A 21,544-nucleotide genomic window follows, 5' to 3' on the forward strand; every position below is an offset into this window, starting at 1 on the left:
TACTTCATAAAGCTGTTATGGTATTAAATGAGTTAATACATGTAATATGCTTAGAATGATGTATGTCATACAATAAGCATCCAATAAGTATTAGATGGTTGTCATCGTTAATATTGTTACCATTATTATTAATTTACATCTTGCTCTAGGTAAATGCTGAAGAAAAAAGTGTTTCTTTACTGAACAGTAAGCATCTCCACTTATTCGAAAATAGATATTGGTAAATAGGTTTACCAATACTTGTGTTTTATCTTGACTGCAAGTATGGGAAATATTATAATATTCAAATGAAAGTTAATTCTTGCCACCCTTAATGCAATGAAAATACTTAAAAATTACAGTTTAATGAAAAATTCAATGAGAGGTTGCTTTATTTCTGTTCCTCCTCTCCAAGATTAAAACAGATAGATTACTGGTATTTGTCAATTATCAGGTAAAAGAAGAAGCAAGAATATCTGAAAGATACCATTCCTAAGCTTAAGGAACCAGACTTATTCCTTTTGTAATGAAATTCTTAGATGATGAACTTCAATCATAGGTTAAAATGCTAGAGGAGAATGTTTTCTATCTTTGCAAACATACAACAAACATCAATTTTTGTTATAGACCCAAACTAAATCCCTAAGTCATAACATTAAACGAAAAGAGTGCAGAATCTGGTGGATATCCCGTCAATACCTGTTGTTGGAACAACATTAAATCAAAGTGAGCAAAATGCTGACTGATTTGCTTTGATCTGTTTTGACTCCTTGATAGTTTCATAATAAATAGTACTATTTTGTAACTAATTTGCATATTTCCCATTATCATCTGAAGCTGTTGAGATCTCTTCCCATTGATGCCTGGACATTTTATGTTTACTTGATTCTCTCAAATTTGTACTAAGTTTATATCTGCATAAAGTGACAGTCACTGATTGTCAGTTGCTGATACATGGACATAAATATATGGGCATATTTATGATTAGATAATCATCATCTTAACATGGAGTTCAATAGACTCATTTAAATGGATTTATTTCAAGCTATTTTTTTTTTTTTTGAGGTACGCGGTCCTTTCACTGTTGTGGCCTCTCCCGTTACAGAGCACAGGCTCCGGACGCGCAGGCTCAGCGGCCATGGCTCACGGGCCCAGCTGCTCCGCGGCATGTGGGATCTTCCTGTACCGGGGCACGAACCTGCGTCCCCTGCATCGGCAGGCGGACTCTCAACCACTGCGCCACCAGGGAAGCCCTATTTCAGGCTATTTTAAATAAAATTTGGGACATAGCAGATACTGCAGAGCAAAATATCTTATGAAAAAATTTGTTTTTATCTACTATTTATTGACAGCAATTTCTTGAATTGTAGACTTTATGTGTCTTCAAAGATATGCTAAATTGATTATATTTTAACTTCCCATTTTATGTTAAGATGGAAGATTAACTACCAATCAAAGCTAAGTTATGTCTTTAGCAAGGCATCAGCTCTGATAGCAATTTAGCATCCTCTTCAAAAATTGCTGTGGAGCAGATTAAAACACCTGAAATGCTAAGCATTTAAAGAGATATCACTTTGACTGTCTAAAGCAAATAGAAGCATACAAATCTGTAAAATGCTGAGTTAAATTGAAAACACCCTCACTCAGATTTAAAGAATAATTCAGGTCTATAACCTGTGCCAATTAGGTATGATGAAAAATTATCCAGTTCCTTTATTCCGGATGACTGATTTGTACTGATTTGCACATTTGCACTACCTGTCACTTTACCCTGAGTGAGGACCACAGTTCACAGAATCACCAGCACCTATCTCAGGATTAGGCTAGCTTTGAAAGTGGTGATACTTGTTTTATACTTCTAGTAGGATTGGCATTGTTAAACATATTATTTTAAAGCATATTATTCTAGTAAGTTGAAAGAATGTTGGAGCCTTAGATGATGAAAGAGTAATTTAGTAATAATTGGGATTAATAACCAACTTTTTAAAAATGCATGTTAAGTTCATTTTTATTTTCATATTTGAGCTAGGTATTTAATCCTTTAAGTATATGCTGTGTATATAATTTGGAAACAATTTTTAGAGAAGTATCTCAGCCTTCCATCTCAAGTTGATCAACTGCAGATAGATTTTGAAAATTTACAATCCTGGTTTCTCTTTTAGCTTTTGGTTTTTAGGTTCCTTGCATGAATTCTTAGTAGTCTTCTGAAGCCAAGGCGTCTTTTATTTCTTTGTCTGAAATGATTGTGAATGACCATGCTAATAGAATGCTTTAACTCAGGTGTGCAAGTTGAAGGTGCCTTGTTTCCTGGGATGGGTGCTGCCCATAGGCTTCTCTCCTTCTTGCTCTATCTTCCCATATCCCCCTACACCCTGCAGCCACACTACCATGTTGTAATCCATTTAGGATTTTTGGCTAAGGTTCAAACTCCAATAAATGTCTGTGTAGTAAGGATAATATTTTCATGAAATACAATTCCAGCTGCATTTATATTATCAAGATGAAGATAATCCGTTTTGGTTTAACTTGGCCATGCGTGAATGGGGATTGTTTGAGTTTGCAAGAGTGCTTGGATTTCATTAGACATGCTTGTGCGTTAGGGATATAAATTTAGCAACAGCTTTATGGTGCTGACATCTGTGACAAATTCTTTGGAAGGCAGGAGTCAGAAGAGGTGGGATTTAACCCTGTTCAGCCCTTACTACCTCCAAGGCATCAGGCCTCTGAGTTGGGTTTTACAGGACTATGGTCTCTCTTCTCCACTTCACAGCCAATCATCTTGAAAGAGTGGTCCATATTGCCTGTGTTCTGTGATAGGCACCACCCTTTTATACTGCACCCCAATATAATCTGATATTTTATGCTCTGCTAAAATAACTCTCACCTAGTTGACCAGATCATTAGGGTGCTATAGCCGGAGGACACTTTTTAATACTGATTATTCCTTTGCACTTGACTTTTGCTTGTCCCATAGCTTCCGTTAACATCTCACTCTTACTTTTTCTTGTTCTTTCCTTATTTCTTTTCAATCTTCGTGAGTTCCTCTTCTTACCATCCCTTCAATTTTTTTTTTCTAGAATTCTGCCCCCAGCCATTTTCTATTCTCATTCCAAGTTCTCTCCCAGACCCTTGGCTTTATTTACCAACTGTGCTCTAACAGTTTCCAAATCTGTATCCTTAACCTAGAACTTCATCCTAGTTAACAGATTTATATTTCCAACCACTTAATTGACATGTCTTTCAAGATGCCTAACAGGGGACTCAAAGCAGCATATGAAAATCACAACTCATACTCTCCCATCTTAACTATGCCCACCCCCTTCCTTTTCTGTCCCTTGTCTTGATAAATAGCTCTCCTAACCACTGAGACACCCATAAACCTTAGAGTCCCCCTTTGACTCTTCCGTCTCTCTCACCTCACACATCCAGGCAGTCATGGAGTCCTGTCAGTACCTTTATGTGTCTCTCATGTGCCCTCCTGTCCATCCCGCTGCCAATGCCTTCATTCAGGACCTGCAATGTCTAGTGTGTCTCCACAGCCGCACAGAGCAGTGCCTGTCCCACTACCCCAATGGGGGCTGTGGGTTCTGTGCTTCAGAACCTCATGACCCATCATTCCATACTTTATTTCCCATTCCATTTCTTCGAACTCTCCAGGACACCAGCCTCCTGTCACTTCAGTCTGACCCATATTACAGGCTTTCCTTTCTACAATCCTGGCTAATCTTCTCACTCTGACCCGTTATCTCCACATCAGCAATATCGTCCTAGAGACCCTTGAGTAATACCTTCCTTCCTTATCTTCCCCTCCACACCCACCCTGCCATGAATCCGCACTCCCTTCCTGCTAGGCAGCCCTCTTTCCAGGGCACTCCCCCAGCCTGATGCTCCCTGCATCAAGTCCTTCAGTTGCTCTTCATCATCTTCAGGCTCAAGTTCAAATTCTTGGTTTTATCAGTCAAGGTTTTCTGAATCATCCCTGCCTCCTTGCTGCAGCCATGCTCATCTGACCGCAGTCCCTGGAACAGACCATGCGTTCCAGTGCCTTTGAGTCTTTGCATATGCTGATCTTGTTGTCTAGAATGCCCTTCCTCTGCTCCTCAATAACTAATTCTACTTGTCTTTTGATTTGTAGCTTCTGTCTCTCAGAAGCCTTCTTTGACTGACCACCACGCCCACCTGTCACCCTTGCCTACCTCTCTGAACTCTTAACAGCCTGTGTAGCACTAGTTGCATTTATCATTCTGTTCTACTGATTTTTCCATTTAAATTTCCTAGTAGACAGTAAGCATCTTGAGATCAGTGCCTTGTTCATCTCTTCTGTGGCTGGTATCCAGCACATGCCTGGGCATGAGGAGGTTTGGTAAATATTGGCACAGTGAATGAATGAATGAATGAACAAAAAATTGAGGGATTTAAGAGTACTGTGTATTTCTGTTATATGCAAGTATGCCATTTGTTACCTTGATACATTTTCTAGGGTAGAGAAGTAATTTGAGTATGGCTAGCTCTTTTACAGACTGAAATACGCAAGGTCATTTGGAGGTAGTTGGACCAGCCAGAATTAAGAATAGGAATCCTGATTTTTCGGCCAGTTATTAGGTAACTTCAAGTCACTGGGGTCCAATGAGGAACAGTTCAATTATTCTGATAAACTAAAACTAATTTGCAGTGTAATTTTTATAAGGTTACAAAATTAGAAATGCAAAAAAAAAAATAAAGCTATATATACTTGTTGGCTTAGGTAAACCAACTCAGAAGTATTTTATTTTTCTCAGATCCATGTATCTGTTATGGACTTTATAAAGTATATCAAAATTTATATAGATTATAAAATAATTTTGTCATGAATTCTACATATTATATATATGTGTGTTTTAGTCTTTGTACTTTTTTTTACATCTTTATTGGAGTATAATTGCTTTACAATGGTGTGTTAGTTTCTGCTGTATAACAAAGTGAATCAGTTATACATATACATATGTCCCCATATCTCTTCCCTCTTGCGTCTCCCTCCCTCCCACCCTCCCTATCCCACCCCTCCAGGTGGTCACAAAGCACCGAGCTGATCTCCCTGTGCTATGCGGCTGCTTCCCACTAGCTATCTATTTTACGTTTGGTAGTGTATGTATGTCCATGCTACTCTCTCACTTTGTCCCAGCTTACCCTTCCCCCTCCTCATGTCCTCAAGTCCATTCTCTAGTAGGTCTGTGTCTTTATTCCTGTCTTACCCCTAGGTTCTTCATGATAGTCTTTGTACTTTGAATATTTCTGATTTTGATGAAAATCTAAAACATCTGTATCTGAAAAGAATAAACTAGAAATGAAGGGATAAGAACAAAATTACCTTTGATCTGGGGAAATCAATGATAATAATCCTACTTTTACCTTCTGTCTACACTTAGAAAATTTTGTTACACCCATTTAAAGTCAAGGTGAACTAACCATGGTGGTTAAGATCAAGTCTATGCAAAGAGTTAATAGTCAAATTTAAGCATCAATTGCATAACAGATGATATTTAATACCTGGAGTGGGAGTCAGGAAATAGAAAGAAGCCAGATACACTTCAAACTGCAGTTAAGTAAACTCAGCCTATCTAAGTGGATGGATAAAGTTATTTTCATGTAATATTCTAAATTGCCAAAGAAAAATATCACTTGTGATATTCTTGTTCCTGTAAAGAGTTTCCATTTGAGTTTATGGGTCAGAATGAAACATATGGAGACAATTAGTGATTAAAAAACATTCGGGTAATATGGCTGTACTAAGTTAGATACACTCAGAATATTAGCTGTTATTTGATTAGTTTTTCATTCTGCCTAATGATAATATTCTTTAGTTCAGGTGAGTGGTGTGAGGAAGATACTGTGCAAGTTGTTATAAGGATCAGAGGAGGGCTGGCCAGCATCCTTTCATCAGGAAGTGTTATCACATGGGAATCCCTCTTCCTCTCCTCCTCCCTAGTTGCTAACTTCACATAGAGTTACCTTTCTGGAAGTGCTTTCTTTCAATTTCATTAAGATGTTGTGATGACAACAATCTGTATCTAAGAAGGGTTTTATTGGAAATTCAATATAGTTCACATATGAATATAGTTCACATTAGCATTAGCTAATGAAAATAATTTGTATGTCACTTTCTTACCAATTTTACTTCGAATTCTGCCTCTGGTCACTGATGTGACACAGATAAAGACAGCATAATCTTCCTTTTAAACAGATCTATGTACTTTTTTCTTCTTAGAATATTATCTTATATACTGAAAGCCATGAGCTCCTTGTTGCTCACATTTTTTTCTCAGTAATCTACTGGATTTAATGAGCTGCTTTTTAAAATTAATATTTTGTTTTTAATTTAACATTTTTATGAGAAGGTCTCAGTAGTAAATCATAGTAAAATGTTTATAGTCACGCTAAACTTTCCTGCTTACAAAAAGAGCTTCCACTTAATAGATATCTAATATTTCCATAAAGTATTTAAAACTGGGCGTTAACTCTGTTATTTTTCTTTTTATTTATCCTGATAAGTTCCAATCAGTTTCAAACACTGAACACATTCAAATATGGTTTATAGTATTATTTTAAAAGAATTTTTAATAATTCTGGTGAGAAAGTATCCTTTAAACAAGATCGTTGGGCTTAAATACTGATTATCAGCAATTACATGAATGTATCATTCATTAATATTTGGTAACTTTTCTTACTTAACATTAAAATTTTAACATATTTAAAATATTAAAATTTTTTAATGTTACTAAACTAACACACTGATGTACTGAAACTAGGAAATGCTTTCATTTCAGCCGTTCTAGTTGCAGAAAGGCTAAAAATGCACAAGCACTAGTTTGCCATTTCTGTAAGGGAAACAGATTCTTATTTATTACGAGCTACACACTAATGACATGACTGCCCTACCTCAGCAGCTCTGCTTTCATTTTTTAGGCAATAAAATTCATAAGGGATAAGTGAAAAATAATTGAGGAGCATTTTTATTTTTACTAGAGTGTTTGTTATTGCTTTGCTGTGTAATATACACTAAAATGTCTATTCATGATTCAAAGAAAAAAGATTAGAGCTGAATTGCAGTGTAGTGTGCATCCAAGCATTGAATTTGATCCTCAGTGTAGTAATTGAATGAGAGCAGTATTGTGTATCAAATTTATCCTCGCTCTTTAGTTTGTTAGCAAATGGCTTTTATTACGAAGGTTTTAGGGTAGGGGAGGACTTAAAAAAATCGAATCCCTTTTCTTCTTTCTGGCAGATGTGGGTATCTGAAGTGGTGTTTTTTGTACATTGTAGGGGAGGGAGAGAGAGAGAGAGGTAATAACATTTAGAGATGGAAAACAGAAGGCAGAGGACTTGCAGGAGGTTTTTGGACCACTGCCTTCATAGCAGGAGGAACAGGGGTGTCTCAGCTGCCTGCCCTCACCCAGCAAGTACCTGGAGGAGTCAGAAAGGGGATTTGCAGGGGCTACTGCCCCAGTATTCTTTCTAGACCATAGTTTTTGGACACATGGTGTATTAGTTGCCTATTGCTGCTGTAACAAATTACCACAAACATGGTGCCTTAAAACAGCACATGCTTATTACCTTAGTGTCCTGGAGGTCAGAATTCCAAAATGGTCCTCACTGGGCTGTAATCACAGTGTTGGTGAGGCTTTATTCCTTCTAGAATCTCTAAGAGGAAAGTTTCTATTCTTACCTTTTCCCAGTTTTTAGAGGTTGTCTGCAATTCCCTCGTTTATGGCCCCCTTCCATCTTCAAAGCCAGCAATGGCCAGTCAAGTCCTTCTCACACCACATCACCCTGACACTGATTCCCCCGCCCCTCTCTTTCACTTACAAGGACCTTTGTGGTTGCATTGGGTCCACCTGCATAATCCAGGATAATCTCCCCATCTGAAGGTCAGCTGATGAGCAATTCCATCTGCAACCTTAATTCACCTCTGCCATGCGATGTAATATAATCAGTTTCTGAGGATTAGGATGGAGACATCTTGGGGGGGCGGGTATTATCTCACTTACCACACATAGCCTAATTTATTGACCCCTGTGTAAGTGTACTCCAGTCTTCTTTCTCTTCACCCCTCTTTATCCTCCTCCTCCTCATCAAAATGCTGTACTGCCAAGTGTGGCCAGATTGGGGCAACACAGAGAATTAATGGACTGGGCTAGCGGCTTTTAAATTGTACTCTCCTTACATTCTATCTCAATGCAGCAAATATTTTTGAGTGCCTGCTGTTTATTCGTCCAACAAACACCTTTTGAACACCTGTGTGCTGAGCTCTATTACATGCTAGCTACAGAGCAGTGAACAGTATGGGTGTGGTACCTGCTCTCTTGGAGCCTACACTTTGGTGGAGACTGACAAACACTAAAACACCAAATAAACAAGAAAAATATCAGCTAGTAATAAGTGCTAGTGAGAGAGAATTAAAACAGAGCAATGTGAATGACTGGGTGACTACTTGAACTGGAGGAGGGTTTCCTGAGATCTGAATGAGAAAGAACAGCTTACCTTGGGAAAAGGGAGGAAAGAACATTCCAGGTAGAAGGTGTAAAAAGGACAAAGCCGTAAGGTAGCAATGAGTTTTCTGTTGGAGAAACAAAATGTACCTGGAGTTTAATGGCAAAGGGAAATTGGTATGAAATGTGGTCTAAGAGGGAGTTCAGGACCAGAACACATTTCTGTAAGCCATGGTAAGGAACTTGGATTCTATGTATGTTGGAAAGTGTTAGAGTTTCCAAGTAATTTTTATAACCTATTAATATTACTTGGCTTTTGTGTGGTGAATGATTCAGAGGAAAGCAAGAGTAGAAGAAGAGGAACACTAATTTGTAAACTGTTGTAATAGCTCATCCAACAGATAGTGGTGATTAAACCAAGCTAATAGTGGAGCTGGAAATAATATTCACATATTCGGGATATATTTAAAAGGAGATTGAATTGACAGGCCAAGAATGGAATGGATTTAGGGAGTGAGAACAAGATGGAAATAAAGATAATTTCCAGATTTGGGGGTTGAGCGGAGGGGCCATGTCATGGGATGAGGAATATAGAGGACGAACAGTTTACGGTGGGGACCTGGAGCTTTCTTATGACCATGTTAAGTTTGAGATGCCCAGTAGACATCCAAGGCAAGTTGTCAAGTTAGGCAATAGGATATATGAGCTTGGGGACCTACGAAGAGGCTGGTATATTGAATAGATTAGAGAGTCATTGACATATTAATGGTATTCAAGCCATGATCAGGATGAGATTATCTAAGAAGTGTGTGTAAATAGAGAAGTAGACTCACGATGTAGCTCTGGGGGTACTGCAACACTTAGAAGCTGAAAAGAGAAGGATAGGTTGACCAAGAAGACTGAAGAGAAGCATCTGTTGATTCTGCTGAAACCAGAGTGAAATGGAGAAATAGACAGACAGATAAATAGATAGGTAGACAGAAAGAGAGAGAGAGATCGCCTGTATTAAAAGCTGCTAAGAGATCAAGTAAGATGAGAACATGAAGGTGACCATTATGGTCACTGATTTTGACAAGAACAGTCTTTATGAGATGCTGCTACAGAGGTTGGACTAGGTGTGGGGCTAAGTATGTGGGTAAGGGATGGAGGCAGTGATTTTAGACAGCTTACCATGAGGTGCTCAGCTAGGGTGGGGCATTTTGAGATGAGAAATCATTGCATTATCACTTTTTTCCAAAACCCTACTTTTTCCTACCTATAGAAGAAAAGTTTATTTTTATACGATGTACAGGCATTCTATTATTACATTTACAATGTACAATTAAATTTAGAGGAAGCAAAATTGCTAAGACTCAAACAAGAAATAATTTCATGAGCAGTTGAAAATTAGGTTAAAGCTTATTATAAGGGGATTAGAAGAAATCTTGAATGTGTGCCAGACGATTATTGGCACACCAAAATTTCACAGATGGGCGGTATACGGCAAAAAGGGGCACTTACCTGTTGACAATGGGATCGAGTAAGACTAAACTTCTGTTTTTACGAAAATCCTGAGGGACGCTAAAACTAATCATGTGTCCCATTAGAGGCTAAACCCCCTACCCTAGGTGGCATCTACCCTTAGTGAGTTGTGGTTAGGAACTCTGAGCTATTTATAGCAATAACTATACAACCATTGCACATAATGATTGCTGTTATGATCTAAATTTACTGTGCAAGTTTAAATGAGCAGTCATAATAAAGGGAAAGTGTAAGGTTTTGAAGTGCTTGCATAATATTGCCCTTGATGGCAAACTGAATATTTTTGTAAAAACTTAAATTTCTTGTGTAATCTATCCTTGCAAGAAGGTGTTTTAAGTTTTTAATGTTTCATCTTTACCTTCTTCCATGGAGTGTGTCTTTAGTTGCTTTTTTGTGTTGTGATTTTCTTTTTTTAAATTAATTTTTAGTGGAGTATAGTTGATTTACAATGTTGTATTAGCTTCAGGTGTACAACAAAGTGAATCAGTTATACATATACATATACCCACTCTTTTCCCATATAGGGCATTACAGAGTATTGAAGAGTTCCCTGTGCTATACAGCAGTTTCTTATTCGTTACCTATTTTATATTTAGTAGTGTGTATATGTCAATCCCAATCTCCCAATTTATCCGCCTCCTCCCCGTTTTAGTTGCTTTTTACTGTGGCACTGACAGAAGGGGAACATATTATATCATTCAAATTCTTTACCATTGTATTTTGGCCTTGCTGGCAATCCTTTGGTGTTAATTTTAATTTTCTGGTTTTCAGGCCTGCTTTTGAACTTTCACCTTGAGCATTCACATAACTTTGAACACTCATCATGAATGTTCATCATATTTTTGAACATTCACATTGACTCACTGATCTTGGCCCTGGATGAAGTACAGTAGTTCCCCCTTACCTGTGGTTTTGCTTTCTGCAGTCAACCATGGTTTGAAAATAGTAAATGGAAAATTCCAGAAACAACAGTTCATAAGTTTTATTTTATTTCACTTCTTCAATTTATACATTTTTAGTTTTTTTTTTTTTTTTTACATCTTTATTGGAGTATAATTGCTACACAATGGTGTGTTAGAGGGTGCAAGAGGGTCCCCTTTTCTCCACACCCTCTCCAGCATTTATTGTTTATAGACTTTTTGATGATGGCCATTCTGACCGGCGTGAGGTGATACCTCACTGTAGTTTTGATTTGCATTTCTCTAATGATTAGTGATGTTGAGCATTCTTTCATGTGTTTGTTGGCAATTTGTATATCTTCTTTGGAGAAATGTCTATTTAGGTCTTCTGCCCATTTTTGGATTGGGTTGTTTGTTTTTTTCATATTGAGCTGCATGAGCTGCTTGTAAATTTTGGAGATTAATCCTTTGTCAGTTGCTTTGTTTGCAAATATTTTCTCCCATTCTGAGAGATGTCTTTTCGTCTTGTTTATGGTTTCCTTTGAGGTGCAAAAGCTTTTAAGTTTCATTAGGTCCCATTTGTTTATTTTTGTTTTTATTTCCCTTTCTCTGGGAGGTGGGTCAAAAAGAATCTTGCTGTGATTTATGTCATAGAGTGTTCTGCCTATGTTTTCCTCTAAGAGTTTGATAGTGTCTGGGCTTATATTTAGGTCTTTAGTCCATTTTGAGTTTATTTTTGTATATGGTGTTAGGGAGTGTTCTAATTTCATTCTTTTACGTGTAGCTGTCCAGTTTTCCCAGCACCACTTATTGAAGAGGCTGTCTTTTCTCCACTGTATATTCTTGCCTCCTTTATCAAAAATAAGGTGACTATATGTGTGTGGGTTTATCTCTGGGCTTTCTATCCTGTTCCATTGATCTATCTTTCTGTTTTTGTGCCAGTCATACTGTCTTGATTGCTGTAGCTTTGTAGTATAGTTTGAAGTCAGGGAGCCTGGTTCCTCCAGTTCTGTATTTCTTTCTCAAGATTGCTTTGGCTATTTGGGGTCTTTTGTGTTTCCATACAAATTGTGAAATTTTTTGTTCTAGTTATGTGAAAAATGCCATTTGTAGTTTAATAGGGATTTCATTGAATCTGTAGATTGCTTTGGGTAGTATAGTCATTTTCACAATGTTGATTCTTCTAATCCAAGAACATGCTATATCTCTCCATTTGTTTGTATCATCTTTAATTTCTTTCATCAGTGTCTTATAGTTTTCTGCATACAGGTCTTTTGTCTCCTTAGGTAGGTTTATTCCTAGGTATTTTATTCTTTTTGTTGCAATGGTAAATGAGAGTGTTTCCTTAATTTCTCTTTCAGATTTTTCATCATTAATGTGTAGGAATGCAAGAGATTTCTGTGCATTAATTTTGTATCCTGCTACTTTACCAAATTTATTGATTAGCTCTAGTAGTTTTCTGGTACCATCTTCAGGATTCTCTATGTAAAGTATCATGTCATCTGCAAACAGTGACAGCTTTACTTCTTCATTTCTGATTTGGATTCCTTTTATTTCTTTTTCTTCTCTGATTACCATGGCTAAAACTTCCAAAACTATGTTGAATACTAGTGGTGAGAGTGGGCACCCTTCTCTTTTTCCTGATATTAGAGGAAGTGGTTTCAGTTTTTCACCATTGAGAACGATGTTGGCTGTGGGTTTGTCATACATGGCCTTTATTATGTTGACATAAGTTTTAAATTTCAGGCTGTTCTGAGACGCGCCGTGAAATCTTGTGCTCTCCCACCTCTTCCCGCCTGGGAGGTGAATCATCCCTTTGTCTGGTGTAGCCCGCTCTTTAGACACTTTAGTCACCGTCTTGGTTATTAGATTGACTGTAGAGGTATCGCAGTGCTTGTGTTTGAAGTAACCCTTCTTTTACTTAATAATGGCCCCAAAGTGCAAGAGTAGTGATGCTGGCAATTCGGATATTCTCTTACTGTGCCTAATTTAGAAATTAAACTTTATCGTAGTATGTTTGTATAGGAAAAAAGATAGTGTTTTCAGTGGAAAAAATAAGTCAATAGTCAATCTAAGGAAGAAATGGAGAATTTTATTCAAGCCAATCTGTGGATTATAACCTGGAAGAGTCTCCGAGAGCTCTGAGAACTGTTCGAAGAGGTAAAGGGGGGAGGCCAGTACATATATGATTTTGACAAAAGGGTACATGCAATCAAGTGCTCATCTTTTTTTAAAAATTTTATTTACTTTTTTATACAATAGGCTCTTATTAGTCATCAATTTTATACACATCAGTGTATACATGTCAATCTCAATCGCCCAATTCAAGCACTCATCTTGACAGAAGGTTATTGCTAGTTGCGAGGAACAGACATCTTAGTTAATGGTTTTAGTGCTTTTCTAAGTATGGGAAGATGCAAGGATCCAGGTTCATTGTCCATTAATTACAGCATGGTACCACCAATTTATTATGTGTTCAGATAACATTTAATGATGTGGAAAATGCTCATGATATGATTTCAAAGTTAAAAAATCTCTTGAAATTATATATACATTAGGATCTCAGTTTTATGAGTGTGAGAGAGAGAGAGAGAAACTCTGGATCAGGAGATTAGGATGTTTATTTTCTTCATCTTCCAAGTTTTCTAAAATGCATGCATGTGTATTAAATAATCTATAATCAGAAAATGCTATTTAAAAATATTTCCCCTGGAAATTCATATTCCCCTATTTTAAATTTTATATAACATTTTTAATAAAAATTCAAGTCCTTTTTCATATCACAAAGTAAATTTCTTGCTTTTCTTTTTTCCATCACTGTTTATTTCTGTGAATTCCTTTCCAACCTTACTTTCTTGCTCTGTGCTGCTGAAGGAGGTGGCTTACACATCTCCATTCAGTGGTGAACAAATCCTACACCATGCCTCAACCAAACACTTTTATTTTTGTATTTTCTCTTTTTGTCACTATACTCAATGTTGAGCTTTGTTGATTTGTCTCCTTGCTGTTTATATCATTATGGTTGCCATTTTCCATCTCAGTGCCCTTTCCATTTTATTTGTTATTATTGATCTCATTCTTCTTTTCTTGTGAAATGTTTATACTAAAACACATCTGCAAGCCATTCAGAGCTCTGCTTGGATACAGTTAAACATTTCATTGAATGTGAACATTAACAATATATTTCTTTGGTATCTGTAGGTTTCTCTTTGTGGTTCCCTTGAAAGCAGGTGCCATACTTGGATGAAAAAATGTTGTCCAAAAAAGTCATGGACATAGGTCATAGTCTACTGAGACCAGCATCTATCTCTAAAGGTTGACTCCAGGGACATTTTGTGGATGAGTATGATTGTTGTCGTCTAAGGTATTTCAGAAGGTAGAAATGACTGTCAAACACACCTTAACTTTCCTTTTTAAACCATTTTGGAGATAACATTTGATAAAATGTGCAACCCTATTTGAAATTAGTTTATTCTGCCTCTATACATTCTCAGAATTATGGACTCCACATATGAATAAAGTGGAATTTATTTTTCTATCATTTAATTAATGGTTTCTACCATCAATGTAATGTTTATTATTTCCTTGAGTTCTGTGTTCCAGAATTTGATGGAGAGACAAACATCAGCTTGCCCTATCCTTTTTGACTCCAATTTTATAGACTTGGATTACTCCCTTTCACTTCTTTTAGGACAGAATAATTATAAGCTATTTTCCTTGCCCTTTGAAGTGTCCTTCCCTGTACTTTTCTTAGCTCAAGGATTGCTTTGTTGAGCTTGTGACCGTAACTTTGCATTTACTCCAGGCCAAATACATGAGAACATCAACACATATTCTGTTTTGTTTTCTATATTCTTTTTTCTGATATTGCTGAACTGCAGTTTCGTTTGGATCCATGCTCTGAGTTATAAGATGCTATGGAGTTAGGACAGAATCATTAGACCTGCTAGGTGAGCTGTGTCCTTGGGGAGATGGGTTGCAGAGATAACCCAAAATAGCTGCCTATGCAGAAATCATCATTTTGGTGATGACTGTGTAGTGATTCCTGTATATATATATATATTTTTTTTTCAATTAATATATACACAGGATGATTTAACTGAGAAAACTCTAGTGAATGAAAAACTACCTTGGATTGCTTATGCACACATGAGCTGGTGGAAGGAAAGGATTATCAGGTGACAAGGTTGTTGGCTGAGAGGAAAAACCAGTCTGGGATTAAATTATTGCTACAGGTAATCCTCAAAATGACAGATGAATGGATAAAGAAGATGTGGTATATATACACAATGGAATGTTAGCCATAAAAAAAATAATGCCAGTTGCAGCAACATGGATGGACCTAGAGATTATCATATTAAGTGAAGTAAGTTAGAGAAAGACAAATATCATATGATATCATTTATATGTGGAATCTAAAATATGACACAAATGAACTTATTTACGAAACAAAGACTCACACACATAGAAAACAAACTTATGGTTACCAAAGGGGGTAGTGGCAGGAGGGGGCAGGGAGATAAATTAGGAGTTTGGGATTAACATATACATGCTACTATATATAAAATAGTTAAACAAGAAGGACCTACTGTATAGCACAGGGAACTATATTCAATATCTTGTAATAACCTATAATAGAAAAGAAAATGAAAAATAGTATATATGTATAACCGAATCACTTTGCTGTACACTTGAAACTAACACAACATTGTAAATTATACTTCAATAAAAAATGGAATTAATCCATGTAAATTAATCTAACATGTCTAATCAGCTTTGGGGATAGCTCTGTTGTTCCTGGTTTTTAAAAAGGATAGTAGAGAAGTAATTAAAAAGTAATTAAAAAGGAAAATTGTTTCTCTAGGAGAAACAAAAAGGGCTTGAGTTTGGTTATATTTCCTCTCTCTCTTCCTTCCTTCCTTTTTCACTTGGCTGTACCTTCTAAGCTTCCACTAGGGCTCTGCCATAGCCCTATGCCTCTTACCTCTGGGCACCTTATTAGTGGTGTGTATGTATTTCTGTCTACTCATTGGTCTGTAAGCAACTGGAAAAAATCTACATCTCATTTATATCCTAGGTGGTCACATCGGCTCATATTGTGCCTTACATATAATTGATCCTCACTGAAGGTAAAGATATATTTTATGCTTAATTAAGAGTGACTTCATAACTTTAACAATATGAAGTATTATCATGTGAAATGTGTTAACTATTCGTGCTCTGGGAAACAAGCTTCCATTTGAGAAATAGAAGGGGTTTTAAGACAAAAGATAAAAACATTTTCTAGACTGTAAAGGTAATCAAATACTGGAATAGATGATCAGAGAAGGAGGTGAAATCTCCATCCCCAGGGATTTTAAATGATTGGGCCGAGAAAACATCCATGCGAATGACTGAAGCGTTAGACCTGTCTTGAGGCAAATGGATGGACAGAATGACAAATGGTCCTGTGATTCTTTGATTACTTGGCCTGGAGAAGAGAAGACGGAGGGAAGACATTAAAACGACTTCAAATATGGAAAACAGCTCTTATTGCTTCCCGTGGGAGAACAAGTCGAAGGAGCTTAACCTAAAGTCTTAGAAAATTTGGGTTACATTTTATAGTTAAGGGTTTTAAGACATAGGTTGTGAAAATACTGTGGACACCTTCAAAGTAAAAGATTGATTTGTGTGAGATGTGGAGTCAGCTCTATGATCCTGTTACAGTAAAAAATATTTTTTTATGTTACTCTGAATAGAGAGAATTATTCCAATACATTATTTCAGCATATAACATTCTTTGGGGAAAGGCAAACTTCTAAAACGAGTATTTTCAAGCACCAAGCATCATCACTGTTTCAGGGCTAGGAGGAGAGAGCAGAGATAATAAGTAGGAAATCCTTCCCATCTAAGTAGTTGTACAAGGCTGTGTTATTTTTTATTTTCATTTTTTCCCAACACTGGCTTATTTTTTTTCAATCCAATTCTCTTTTATTTATTTATTTAATTAAAAATTTAAAAAATTTTTTTAACATCTTTATTAGAGTATAATTGCTTTACAGTGGTGTGTCAGTTTCTGCTTTATAACAAAGTGAATCAGTTATACATATATATATGTCCCCATATCTCTTCCCTCTTGCATCTCCCTCCCTCCCACCCTCCCTATCCCACCCCTCTAGGTGGTCACAAAGCACGGAGCTGATCTCCCTGTGCTATGCGGCTGCTTCCCACTAGCTATCTATTTTACGTTTGGTAGTGTATATATGTCCATGCCACTCTCTCACTTTGTCCCAGCTTACCCTTCCCCCTCCCCGTATCCTCAAGTCCATTCTCTAGTAGGTCTGCATCTTTATTCCCATCTTGCCCCTAGGTTCTTCTGACCATTTTCTTTCTTTTTTTTTTCTTTTAGATTCCATATATATGTGTTAGCATACGGTATTTGTTTTTCTCTTTCTGACTTACTTCACTCTGTATGACAGACTCTAGGTCCATCCACCTCACTACAAATAACTCAGTTTCGTTCCTTTTTATGGCTGAGTAATATTCCATTGTATATATGTGCCACATCTTCTTTATCCATTTATCTGTTGATGGACACTTAGGTTGCTTCCATGTCCTGGCTATTGTAAATAGAGCTGCAATGAACAATGTGGTACATGACTCTTTGAATTATGGTTTTCCCAGTGTATATGCCCAGTAGTGGGATTGCGGGGTCGTATGGTAGTTCTTTTTTTAGTTTTTTAAGGAACCTCCATACTGTTCTCCATAGTGGCTGTATCAATTTACATTCCCACCAGCAGTGCAAGAGGGTTCCCTTTTCTCCACACCCTCTCCAGCATTTATTGTTTGTAGATTTTTTGATGATGGCAGTTCTGACCAGTGTGAGATGATATCTCATTGTAGTTTTGATTTGCATTTCTCTAATGATTAATGATGTTGAGCATTCTTTCGTGTGTTTATTGGCAATCTGTATATCTTCTTTGGAGAAATGTCTGTTTAGATCTTCTGCCCATTTTTGGGCTGGGTTGTTTGTTTTCTTGATATTGAGCTGCATGAGTTGCTTGTATGTTTTGGAGATTAATCCTTTGTCAGTTGCTTCATTTGCAAATATTTTCTCCCATTCTGAGGGTTGTCTTTTGGTCTTGTTTATGGTTTCCTTTGCTGTGCAAAAGCTTTTAAGTTTCATTAGGTCCCATTTGTTTATTTTTGTTTTTATTTCCATTTCTCTAGGGGGTGGGTCAAAAAGGATCTTGCTGTGATTTATGTCATAGAGTGTTCTGCCTATGTTTTCCTCTAAGAGTTTGATGGTGTCTGGCCTTACATTTAGGTCTTTAATCCATTTTGAGTTTATTTTTGTGCATGGTGTTAGGGAGTGTTCTAATTTCATTCTTTTACATGTGGTGTTAGGGAGTGTTCTAATTTCATTCTTTTACATGTAGCTGTCCAGTTTTCCCATGGGCTGTGTTATTAAATCAGTAGCCAGGGGGTGAGGAGAGGCTGGGAAATAGCCCTGCTCTTCTGGGTCAGCCTTGTTTTGGTCACTGAACCTTTTCCCAATGAAAATATAGAAGAATTGGGGGCTACAAGAATCTTGTCAATACAAGGGGAACCAGAATACCTATGAAAAATAATCTTCATTAGGTATTTGACTGTAATTTCAACATTCAGCCACACGATGTCACAATTGGATTTTGATTCTCACTGTGTATTTGTCTCAAATAATAGATGAAGGCGTTTTCAAAGCTGGAGAGGAAAGATCAGAAACGCGGGGGGCTGCAGAAGTCCAAGAAGATGAAGATACTCAAGTTGAGATTCCAGTTGACCAGGTAGTCTCCATGCCTTAAAAATATGTGTAAACCAAATACTATTTTTCTTTCAAGTTTTGTGTTACCTGCCCTGTGCTGTTCTTATGCAGATGTGAGTTAAACGCTCTCAGGTGCTAGCTATGTGGCTGAACGGCCTTAAAAATAAAACAAAACACCTTCAGTTCTTCCTCATTTTCCCACAAAGAGGAGCCATTTGGACAGAGTCTTTATTGTTACAGACAATGGTATATCTTTAATAAACAGCATTGAAGAATGAGGTGGGTTGGAGTTAGGTAGGAGAAACAGAGGGTGAAAGTTTGATACAAAAAAGAGTATTGGCTTGGGAGTTTTTAATCTAGAAAAAAGTCATCCATTTAGAAAAGCAGTTTAAAAGTGCCGTTATTTTCTCTCCTTTAGGGTCTTTGAAATGGCGATGATTGGAATTTGTTTTTTGTAAAGGAATTGCTTATATAAATGCAGCTCAAATATTTGCTAAGTGTGTATTGATTTTCTTTTTAGGCCAATGGGACACTGTACTTTTAGGAGTGTGTGTGTGTACACACATGTGCTTATAGAAGGAACAAAGTAGTGTTCGTTCTGGCTAAATGATACAAGAAATAAAAGTTGTTTAGGCTTTTTAATAGAATTCAATCAAGTTTCTTACAATTCTAAGTGGAGGATTGGAATTTAGGTGAGGAGGGGGAATTCATAATCCTAGGCTCAAGGGAATACAAAGTCACCAGGAATTGCCACTTGTTTCCTGACTATTATGTGATATTTCCTTTTCAAAGAGCAAATCTCACAATCCAGCAAATTCCATAGATGATGTTCTCAGCTGTATTTGTCTTAACACTGCAGCAGTGAAATTGCTGCCTGATAATTCCACAGGAATTTTCTGTAAGCATCACCTTCCTGATGAAAAGCTTAATGTGTTAAAAATCACACAGATTTCAAAAATCCAAGTTATTATCCAGGATTAGCTGCAACTAACAATTTATCATAAGCTCCTGTTATAGGTATTTTTTTTCCCTGAGGGAAATTGGAATTATAAGTCTTCGGTGAAGCTATAATTAAATATATTTTAAGACAAAGAAGAGAAATCATCACATATGTACAACACCTAATAGCAGCAGAAACCAAGACTAATTTATATTCCAAAGTCAAAAATGCCAAATATCAAGAGAAAGTCATAGCATTATTACCAAAAAGGAGATCTCTTTGTTAATCACTTAGTTTTGAAATCTGTGATAGGTATTTCTTTACTTGTGAGTTTCATGATCACCAGGAAGGGGAGGGCATGAGAGGAATTGATCTCTGATAATACTTGAACAGCCATGCAGAGTGTCTGCAGAGCTTGATTTCTTATTTGACACAAGAGTGCTAGCTTATTAAAATACAAGCATGCAGGAGAGACAGATTAAACAGATTGGTAGGGCTTCCCTGGTGGCGCAGTGGTTGAGGGTCTGCCTGCCGATGCAGGGGACGCGGGTTTGTGCCCTGGTCCGGGAAGATCCCACATGCCGCGGAGTGGCTGGCCCCGTGAGCCATGGCCGCTGAGCCTGCGCGTCCGGAGCCTGTGCTCCACAACACGAGAGGCCACAACAGTGAGAGGCCCGCGTACCGCAAAAAAGAAAAAAAACAAACAAACAGATTGGTAAAAGCTGGGCAATATCAACAAGTTGAGGTCAGTTTGAGGAAAAGAAAACCAGGTAACAAAAGGTCAGAATTGCTTTCTTCTTTGACCCCGTTAGTAATACAGTTAGGATTATTTAGCTCATGGGGTTGGCATGAGAAGCTTATGAGGTCAGGTCTTAGAGTCATTCTCTCTGTGGCCTGGTGGTCTTTTGCTCCATATCCTAAGCAGCTATATTATAAATATTGTGAAAAACCAAGTGAGAGTGTGGAGAAATTAGTGTAAAGCTCCATTATAGTAAGAACCACTCTGAGGACCTGTAGTAGTAGCAATAGCTACTCTTTATTCAGTACCTACTGAGTGCCAGGCACTGTACTAGGCACTTTTATCTCATATAATTGTTATGACAACCCTGTAAGATAGGTCTTATCACCTTCACTTTATGTATGGAAATAAAGTAAGCTCCTATAGGTGGAATTACATGTCCAGGTTTGTACTGTTAAGTAGAGGAATTGGGATTTGAATGCAGGTCTGTCTAACTTCAAAGCACAGGGGTCATCTGGGGAAGAGTATTAAATGCCCTCCTCCGCCACAAAAGCCAATTATTAACCCAAGGAGGGGAAAAATTCCTGCATAAGAAAATAACTGTCTATTATATACTACTTGGCTCAGCTGTAAATGATACATACATTTCCTTTCGGGCCACACCTACTTAACTCCTTTGAACTTGTTTCCCATCATCTAAATGGTTCATGTTGTAACTTTAGTCAAAGTACCAGGAAGAAGGGTGTGTGTGCGTGTAATATCATGTGCAAATTGGCCAAGTACTTTATCTATGCCTGAAAAGCAGATCAAGTTTCAGAAGTAAATATTAAGGCCTCTGTTGAGAGGCAGTTCTCCATGGATCTCTTGTGTTTTGCATGTTTTGTGAGTAGAGGCACAGATTGCCTTTGTTCTGGACTGTTTTTTCCATGATGTTTGTGTAGTGAACAGCCTCAAAAGACAGAGATAGTGACTTCCTCTGGAGCAGTCATTCTCAGCTGGAGATGATTTGCCTCCAAGGGGATATTTGCCAATTTCTGGAGACATTTTTGATCGTTATAAGTGAGGGAGTGCTACTGACATCTAGTGAGTAGTGGCCAGGGAATCTGCTAAATATCTTGTAATCACACGACTGTCCTCACAGAAAAATTATCCAGTGCAAGACGTCAATAGTGCTGAGACTGAGAAATCCTGGTGTGGAGCAAAGGCTAGGTTTGTTGA

At 37.4% G+C, this 21,544-nt stretch overlaps 1 protein-coding gene across 1 annotated transcript in view; it reads left to right on the forward strand.

Moving 5' to 3' along the window:
* Nucleotides 1-21,544, forward strand: part of DCDC2 (doublecortin domain containing 2) — a gene marked incomplete at its 3' end in the record, with an annotated part of 147,910 nt that overhangs the window by 109,949 nt on the left and 16,417 nt on the right. The window contains exon 8 of the mRNA XM_079712829.1: nucleotides 18,569-18,669. Coding sequence (XP_079568955.1) covers nucleotides 18,569-18,669 — 101 coding nt within the window. The remainder of the gene's footprint in view (nucleotides 1-18,568; nucleotides 18,670-21,544) is intronic.

Source organism: Hyperoodon ampullatus (genome assembly GCF_949752795.1).
Source record: "Hyperoodon ampullatus genome assembly, chromosome: 10".
Lineage (NCBI taxonomy): Eukaryota > Metazoa > Chordata > Mammalia > Artiodactyla > Ziphiidae > Hyperoodon > Hyperoodon ampullatus.